The sequence below is a fragment of the Monodelphis domestica genome, chromosome 6 (genome assembly GCF_027887165.1).
Source record: "Monodelphis domestica isolate mMonDom1 chromosome 6, mMonDom1.pri, whole genome shotgun sequence".
Taxonomy (NCBI): Eukaryota; Metazoa; Chordata; class Mammalia; order Didelphimorphia; family Didelphidae; genus Monodelphis; species Monodelphis domestica.
In genome coordinates this window covers 271,209,671-271,219,283 of record NC_077232.1, presented here as the reverse complement: position 1 = coordinate 271,219,283, position 9,613 = coordinate 271,209,671, and the positions used below count along the sequence as shown (strand labels likewise).

At 46.8% G+C, this 9,613-nt stretch overlaps 1 protein-coding gene across 1 annotated transcript; it reads left to right on the top strand.

The window, feature by feature from the left end:
• Positions 1-881: 881 nt before the first annotated feature.
• On the top strand, positions 882-8,159 carry PRDM8 (PR/SET domain 8). Its single transcript, XM_056803234.1, has 4 exons — positions 882-1,190; positions 3,558-3,778; positions 4,900-5,131; positions 5,516-8,159. The coding sequence occupies exons 2-4, from the start codon at positions 3,560-3,562 to the stop codon at positions 7,237-7,239; spliced, it is 2,175 nt and encodes a 724-aa protein (XP_056659212.1). The 5' UTR covers positions 882-1,190; positions 3,558-3,559; the 3' UTR covers positions 7,240-8,159.
• The last annotated feature ends 1,454 nt before the right edge of the window (positions 8,160-9,613 follow it).

Below are 9,613 nucleotides of genomic sequence, written 5' to 3'. Positions count from 1 at the left end.
TGGGGGGAGGGGTGGGAGGAAAGAAAGGCAGCCAGTGATCTGACGAAATCTTCAATTACTCGGGGTGTCTTCCTCAGTCCAGCTAGAGGGGGAAAGGACCAGTGTCGTGACAGGTTCTGTTATTTCCCCTACTCCACTCCCTTTACAGAGCTTCACGAATTGTTTCTCCCTCCCTCTTGCTTCTCTGGAATAGCCCTGTTATTTTCCTGTTCTGTCACCTTTCACAGAGGTCCGGTGGCCATGGAAAAGTTGAGTTTGTGTTTTTCCCTCTGAAAATTCGAGGCAGTAGGTATATCTGAGAAGTCTTGAGGGAAGAAGGTGGTGTTCTTCCCAGTCTCAACCCCTAACGTAGCCAGTCAGTGCTTCGGAAGCTATTTTGGGCTAACTCAACCCATCCACTCCCTTTCCCTGTCCGACACCCGATGCTGAGTTTTTCGGATCCACTTGGTGGTCAGCTTTCATTAGCTGTGCTGCGGGAGTTACCAGGATGCCAATGGAAACACAATATCCTAGCGACACTTCCTATCCCCTCCCCATTTTTTTTTTTTTGGTGTTAGTAGTGATGGGAAGGGTTATTCCAATAAAATTAATTGATTTTTCTCCCCCATTCCCTCTTCTACCCCGCCTCTCCATCCAAAAGGATGAAATATTGTGAAGAGGAAGAATAGAATCGAAGCACTCACAAGAGGCTTTTCGACTCTTGAAGGGAGCTGCTAGACCTTCAGGTAGTTAGCAGAGCTGGGAGGCAGAAAGAGGAGAGGGGACAACCACAGGGAGAGCAGAGCCGAGTAAAGAGTTAAAGGGAGGGGACATGGGCTGTCACGCGTCATTGGGCAGATTATGTGCAGCAAACAAAAAGTGTGTGTCTGTGTGCCAGTCAGTCACTGCATCGGGTCCATCTGTACAACTAACTCTCTCTCTCTCTCTCTCTCTCTCTCTCTCTCTCTCTCTCTCTCTCTCTCTCTCTCTCTCTCTCTCTCTCTCTCTCTGTCTTTCTCTCTCTCCCCTCCTCCTCCTCCTCCTTCTTTCTCTCTCTCCCCTTCTCTCTACAAGACACACTAAGGAAAACCATCGACTCCTGACATGGAAATACAATAGACACTTAGGGGTAGGGGGAGGCCAGAATCGATTTTATCTTTATCCTTTTCGGGTATCCTTGGTTTGGGGATTATATTCTGACCTTATTCCTGGTAAGTCCATTTACATTGGTGGTGGTTGTCGGTGCTTATGTGTGTTGGGGGGGGGGGGAGCGAGTGGACACAGCGGGAATGGGTGGAGGAAGTATTTTTTCCTCCTAATTTCAAGCATCGGAGGGAGGAGGGGAGGTGAGCTAAGGACCTACGATGCCAATACGTTTACTACAAAAGAGAGAAAGGGAAAAGAAGTGGTTTGCCACGGAGGTGGGGATTTGGGGACCGGCAGACAATGCCAGGATCCGTGGAAGAGAAGGGAAGGAACCCGACTGCCTTCGAGCGGTTGGCTTTCTCTGAATGGATCTGGTTCCCAAAAAAAGGATGGGGGGGAGCGGGGAGAGGAGCGGGTTTCTGAGATCTTAATTGATCGGTGGCATAGGGAAGGGTAAGGGGAGCTGGCAGGTTGGTGAGCAGTGGGGCAGGGGAGCTCTCTGCTCTTCTTTGCTCTCTTCAGAATACCCATCAGCGGGTTATTGTGATGATTCTGGGCTAGAGGCTTGGCGGGCGGGCGGCGCAATGATTAGCCCGGGTGTAAGGGAAACCCTTTCCCCGTATTGTTAGGTAGAATTGCATCTTAATGACCACGTCCCTGCTGTTGCCCGAAGTGACTGGGCGACCTCCGGCACAATGAAAAGCTTCGGGGAATGGAACTTTTTAAAAAGGGAGAAAAATTCGAGGTTAAAATGTTGAATTGAAGCAAAATGAAAGAAGAAAATAGGAATAGGCTTTTTAAAGAACAAAAAGTTGTGAAGTTCTTTTTTAATTACACTAATTTGTAATCCAATCTCAAAAAGCCAGAGAAAAATGAGGGAGGAAATAGCTACTGTTCATAAAAAGGAACTTTTTCTTTTAAGGATTCCCTTCCGCTGTTTTTCTTGGGGCGGGGGGGGGGGGGGGGCGGGGGTGGTGGTGGTGGTGGTGGAGGGTAACATAGTAAAGCCACCCGAAAGAAAGCAAGCCAAATCAAACTTTTAGTCATGCTGTTAACTAGAGGGAGGGGGGGAAAAACTATCTCAAAACCAAATTATGAAGTTAATTGGTTAATGAATATTAAGAGGAAATGGATATTAATAATATTAATTCCTAATCAGTGGGTTACATCTTCTGCAACTGACGTTACAGATATTATCACTGAGATAAGTAGGGAAATACCAGGTCCGAGTAACCTAAGATTCACCCAGTATGATATATAACAATACATCCAACCCTTCTCCAATGACTCTTTCAGAATCAAAACTCTCTTCATTTTCCAACGATCCCAAGATTTCCCCTTATTTTATTTTATCTTATTTTATTTTGGCGTGTTCAAAGGAAGGGTTCATTCATAGGAAGAGAAACGTTCATTTATGACAGCTTAATAGAGAGCTCTCCATCAATGACTGATTTAAAAGCTCCTAAAGATTTAACAGCTGGAGAGCCCACCCTCAAGAGCACCAGAAACGTAGAGAGTGCCCCAGTCCCCACTCCTACCCCCGCAAGTCTTTAAAAAAAAAAAATTGTCCTATCTGGGGAAGTGAGCATTCACAACTCATTGCACAAATTGTATTCCTACGCTGGGACACTTTATGCTTGCCTTGTACCTGCACACCTCACAAGTCACATTTGACTGAATCTATCCCCTTGTATAACAAGGTAACTGGGATTCACCCTCATCCATAAATAAGCGTGTCGAGGTAAAAATAATTACCTCTGCTTGCTGCTTTTAATTAAAGTCTCGGAGGGAAAGTGCTGGATTATGGTAATGAGCAGACATACGTTCCCTCTTGTAGACTAGAGCTAAAGGTTAGCTGACATGAAATCAGTGACATTGACAGTCCACTTGAAATCCATTTGCCATGCTCCTCTGTCACAGCCTGTTCTCCAACCCTGGATCCCTTTTTGGAAGAAAAAATCAAATCTCGAGCTCCCAGAGCTCAAGAAGGACAGAGGGGGTAAGCCACCTCTCAACCACTAGAAGTTTCTTTTAGTTTGAGAGAACCCATGAGCTGCATTAAAATTGCATTATTTCCCCTGATCCTCAACCTCACCTCACCTTAGCTCTGAGTAGTTTAATGTAAATAGAATTCTTTCTTCCTATGTCCATCCCAGCACAGCTTCCCGTCCTCACTCGCTTCCGCCTGCTGCTCGATTTCAGATCTTTAAATTTAAAAGTCGCATTTTACTTGAAAATTTCAAAATATTCTAGAGTTTACTTAATAGAAACAAATAGTTTACTTAATAGAAACAAATTTTTAAAAAATCCAGCACTCTAAAGAATAGGAGTGGAATCGGATCCTAAGATCAATTAAAGAGGTTCTACATTGGTCCTTGTAGGTAACTCTGCCTAACTTTTCTTTTTCTCTTGCTATGTATGTATATCTTAAGCTATGGAGGATACCAGTGTCCAAAGAGGAGTCTGGGATGGAGACGCAAAAGCAGTTCAGCAGTGTCTGACAGATATTTTTACCAGCGTTTACACCACCTGCGACATCCCAGAAAACGCGATATTCGGTCCTTGTGTTCTAAGCCACACTTCCTTGTACGACAGCATAGCGTTTATAGCTCTCAAGTCCACGGACAAGAGAACGGTTCCTTATATATTCCGGGTAAGATTTGACTGCTGTTTGACGCCTGCGTTATCAATGAGCTGTTAAGCAGGGGCTAAGTAAAGATTTATACTGTTCCCTCCCCCCCCCCTTAACATATCCACTGGGGGGGGGGGGGAGGCTATAGTAGCAGTGTCTTTCAGTGCTAAAGTGAATTATTCTTATCTGATAGAGATATCTGGATATATGGGGGCAGTGATTTTGTATATTTGAAATATCCAATAACTGATTCCATTTTCCATTTCATTTTGTCTGTAGACAGCCTATGGATATTTTCCATTGTTGGGAGCTTTCCTGCATGCTGAGACCATTTGTACACTAACTATTTTTACCTTTCATTTGGCAACTTCTGAAGACTGGTTCCCTCCCCTCCAATGTATTCTGCCCCACCCCCCAACAACAACAATCCCTTCCTTCACAGTAATGTTCTACAGGAGATGGAAGTGGATGCCCGGTGGAGTTTAAAAGCAGTTTTCATGCTGTAGGCTTAAAAAAACCTTTTCCTAATAACAGACTTAATTTGGAGATCATGAGATTTAGAGCTGGAAGGAGTCTTTGGCCTGTTAGGTCAAACTATCATCTTACAAATGAGGAAATTGAGGCTCAGATTGGAGAAATGGCTTGCCTCTTCACACAGGGAGCCTTTAAGTAGCGGCCGGATTATGACCTGAGTTTCTGACTCCATATCTATAATACAAACTGAATTTAGAAACTAGGCCTAACTCAGGCCCAATGCTTTCTTTATTAAACAAAGTATCAACTGCAGAAATTGATGTTGGAGAGGGGGATTTATTCTATAGTCCATGAATTAAACTTCAAAGAGAGGTTAATTTTTTTTAAATAAAATGGGAAAATTATACACTATTTAAGGAAAATGGGGTTTGTCCCATATGAAACAATGCCTTAAAGATTTATTGGGGAGATATGCTTACAGAAATTGCTCTGCTTGCCTTCTTTGAGGGACCAAAGTGTATTATGGGTGAGAGCTTGGGTCAAATGCTTTTAAGGTAAGGACTCAGTGTGGGGGCTGTTTTCCCTGCACTGGGCCTAGGTTGATGGGCTGAAGGGAGGAATGAATGACTGCTCTGGTTACATTTTTGCACATTGACTTTTGAATCCAGGTGGACACCTCAGCAGCCAATGGCTCCTCGGAAGGTCTGATGTGGCTTCGTTTGGTTCAGTCTGCTAGGGATAAAGAAGAACAGAACCTAGAAGCCTACATAAAAAATGGCCAGTTGTTTTACCGATCCCTGAGGAGGATTGCCAAAGACGAGGAGTTGCTTGTCTGGTATGGGAAGGACCTTACTGACCTTCTTTTGCTCTGCTCTTCGAGGTCCCACAGCAAAATGAACGGTAGGTTGTCAGTCTGCCTAATCGTGTCCCCTTTGGAAGTGGGGGAGAAAGACTGTAGGGAAAAGAGAGCTCACACACTCTAAATGAATGCTTTTTAAAAAGGGGTGATGTAGATGCCCAGTGCGCAGTAGCCCGGAACGAAGGTAGGCTGTGGGAGGGTAAAGTTGGCTACGATGTAGACATTGTAACTTAATTGCTTTATTAATTACAAACTGTGATGGGAAAAGTTAGAATGGAAGTGGTGTAGTCAGATACATTTATAGACCTTCCTTTGCAGAAACTTAAAGGGGCATGCGAATTTGTGCAAGACATTGGGGCTGCCAAGCCTCGGGTGACAAGAGTAACAGCTTCATGTGTGTGCACATGTGTATTTGCTTGCTACAGGATCTCCCCCTTACACATGCCTGGACTGCAGCCAACGTTTCCAGTTCGAGTTCCCCTATGTGGCGCACCTGCGCTTTCGCTGCCCCAAAAGACTACACAGCGCTGACACAAGCTCTCACAATGAGCAGGACGGCGGAGGTTGCACAAAGGAACACAACGGAGGAGGTGGAGGCTGTGGCGACAGCGGCGGCGGAGGAGGCGGTGGTGGCAGCGTGGCCAAGGACCAACCGCAGCCAGAGGCTACTTTGGGACCCGGACCTAAGTATTGCAAACCACCCGCCATTCCCATCCACCACTACCAGACATCCCAAGACAGCAGCAACACGTCTGCCCCGGGCGCAGGGAGCGGCATCAAACCGTCTACGGACTTCCACAACCTTGCCCGAGAGCTGGAAAACTCCCGTGGGGGCCGCAGCTGCTCTCCTCCCCGAAGTCTCAGCAGCCGAGGAAGCAGCCACCAGGAGGTGGAGCTGAGTCCAAACAGTACCGCCACCTGCGCCCTGCATCCCGCCACGCCGACCGCAGGGAGCGGGAGTGTAGGTGGCAGCGGCAGCAAAGCAAAGAGAAAGTACCCAGACGAGCTGGAGGAGGGCAGTCGTGGCGGGGTGGGATTGGTGGGGAGCCGAGGCCGCTTTGCTGAGCGACCCCAGCCGTCCTCCAAGGAGGACCTGGTGTGCACCCCGCAGCAGCAGTACCGCACGACGGGTAGCTACTTCGGCCTGGAGGAAAACGGCCGTCTCTTCGCTCCACCCAGTCCAGAGACTGGCGAGGCCAAACGCAGCGCCTTCGTGGAAGTGAAAAAGGCCTCCAGGGTCGTCGGAGGAGCTTCGGGGCTTTTGCAGGAGGAAGAGGAAGTAGCGGAAGGAGCTACGAGCGCTGGCGAGGATAAGGATCTTGGCACAGCAGCCGGGGGCGTAGCCAGTAATACGTCTTCACCTGCTACTTCCTCCTCCTCTTCTTCGCCATCGGGGTCGGAGAAACTCCTAGGACCGCGACCGGGGGGCCCGCTGTCAGCACGACTCGAGGGAGCCAGCCCGGCCCGGGGCAGCGCCTTCACCACGGTGCCACAGCTGGGTAGCAGCGGGAGCGCGGGAGGTGGAGGAGGGTCGGGTGCCAGCGCAGGGGCAGTCCCGGGCGCAGTGGCTGACGAACGCAAAAGCGCCTTCTCGCAGCCCGCGCGAACCTTCTCCCAAATGCCTCCCTTAGTTTTGGGCCAGAAGCTGGGCTCGATGGAACCATGCCACCCCGGGGACGGCGTGGGCCCCACTAGACTGTATCCTGCTGATCCTCTGGCAGTGAAACTTCAGAGCGCGGCTGCGGACCTAAATGGGGCCTGCGCGCCATTGCAGAATGGTGGGGGCCTCCCCAAACAGAGTCCTTTCTTGTACGCCACCACCTTCTGGCCAAAAAGCTCCGCGGCTGCCGCGGCAGCAGCCGCTGCCGCAGCTGGCCCCCTGCAGCTGCAGCTGCCTTCGGCGCTTACGCTGCTGCCTCCATCCTTCACATCTCTCTGCCTCCCCGCGCAGAACTGGTGCGCCAAATGCAACGCCTCCTTCCGCATGACTTCCGACCTGGTGTACCACATGCGGTCACACCACAAAAAGGAGTATGCCATGGAGCCTTTGGTGAAGAGGCGGCGAGAGGAGAAACTCAAGTGCCCCATTTGCAACGAATCCTTCAGGGAGCGCCACCACTTATCCAGGCACATGACCTCTCATAATTGAAATGAAATGGAAGAACCCGTCATCAAGATCTCAACGCACACGACAAAAACCAGCTGCAGGAATGAAATTCACCCCCTACATATTCTGCCTCACTTCTTTCCCAAACTCACTCTCTCCTGTCTATCTGTCTTGGTCTCTCCGTCTCTGTTTCTGTCTCTGTCTCTGTCTCTCTCTGCCTGTCTGTCCCTCTCCTCTTTCTCTCTGCCTCTGCCCTTCCACCTCCCTCTCTTTCTCTCTCTCACACACTCACGCGCACGCACACAGTGTAGGGCAAAAGGGCCACCTAAAGGGACTCAGAGACTTAACTTGCCATTCCGATGTTTACTTGCACAAAACCACACCCACATATATACATCTGAGTCAGAGAGGGTGGTGGGTTTTTATTGGGGGGGGTTGTTTTGTTTTGTGGGGTTTTTTTAATGCACGCATTTTCACTCCCCCAAAATACATTTTTAAAATGTCATATATTGCAACATATTGATGCATTTGTCATACGTTTCTACTTAAATTATTAAGCATTTACACAATTTAGATGTAATAATTATATGTAAGGGCAAATTTTTATTTTAGATATAAAGTGCACAAAGAAGAATGCAAGGCTTCTGCATTACACAATTACAGTTTTGTGTTCTTACAAAGCAAACAAGGAAAACTAATTTGAAAAATGGGGAGGGGGGATTGGTTTAAGTTTCCAGGGGAAAATGCATGTATCATGAAATAGTTACACGACTTCCATGAAGAATGTCACCAATTCTGTAAATATTTATTTCCTTTTAATACAAAGTGTAATTTTGTGCCAGTGAAATGAAGTATGCATAGTTATGTGTTTCTTTTTCCCCCTTCCAAAGATTTATCAAACTTTATAGTTTATCTGGGTATGTTGGATGCTTTGACAATAAATGACTATTTTCTTCAAAGCACTTGGGTGTGGCTAAGTACTCCTTTGGAAAGAGTGGCTGTTCTGTTTCTGGCGTCTGGTGACTGAGATTTAAGGCGGCAAAACACACATTCTTTGCAGTTTGGAATGGATGAGGAGCCAGCAAAAGAGAAGAATAAAATCTGGGAGTAACCAAAGTGGCATTTTCCATCTCTAATAATAAGGTGATAAGGGGCAGCAGAGACAGGTCGACGTATCTATGTGTTTCTCTCTTGGGAAATTTTTTGCTAGCTTACTGCGTTTCTGTTCAAAAGACGTGCCATTTGCGCGAACAGTAGCTTATCCCAGAAGGTCCGCCTTCTTTTAGGTTGCAATGTAATGAACTTCTGAACTGGTTGTAGCAAAGTTTGGGTAACTGACTATTTGGCGCAGTTCCTCCCTCCGCTCTCTTTCTCATCACTACGCCAATCATCTGAGATCCTTCCCCTAAAGATATTTAGGAACTGGGACTGATGAGATAAACGAAGATTTGAAAGCAGTTTCCGTGTTGAGGAGGCCCATCGTTCCTCAGGTACAGAGTAAAAGTAGCACTGATACAAAATGATGATAATAATGGCAATGATAACAAGAGTATCACTAATAATAATAATAAAATGCTACCACTTCCCACCTTGAGGAAATTGAAAGAGAATTCTGGTGATACCAGTTTCTTCCTTTCCCATCTACTAGAAGATCAATTCCCCACATTTTTTTCTGGGGAAAAAAATTGTCTCTTGAAATCCCTAGAGCTTCCAGCTAGACACAGAAAGGATGGCTCTCAGAGATCCGAGGTTACTTTATATCAGGTTGTGTATCCAGGGTAAAGGCTGGAAGATAAAAGGAGCATTGACATTTATATGGAGTTTAAAGATCTTCAAAGAGGTTTTCATACATAATCTTTTTAAGTCACAACAAAGCTGTGAGATAGTCACAGAACACCTCTAAGTTTCATCCTCTAGTAAAATGGAATTTTGAGCTTCATTTTATAGATGAGAAAAAAATTGATGCTCAAAGACTCATCCACGGGCCCAGAGCTGGCAAATGTCAGAGGTGAGATTGGATCTTCCGCTCTTCTCCTTTCCCTCACATTACCCCAGTGGACCTGTCTGCCTCGTCATATTGCTTCTTTTGTCCGAACTGTCTCAGACACTCCTGGCTTAGTATTATAAAACAGGCTGTTTACAACTCTGTTTACCCTCCCCTTTCCCCGGCTCTCTCATAGCTTTGTGCACTTTCTTCCCAAGCACCTGAAGTGACTGGCATTATTACAAGTGAGATAGCACTGCTCACTTTTTTCTTCATTTTTCCTGACTTTTGGAGCTGTGGTAGAAGTACTATAGTGAAGACAGCGGTTCTGGACACTGAGTTCAAGCCTAGCTGAAAAGAAACCTAGGATTTTTCTATGTTTAACCGATGTCCTATGCACCACTGCTCCACTTCTCACCCCATCCAATGGGC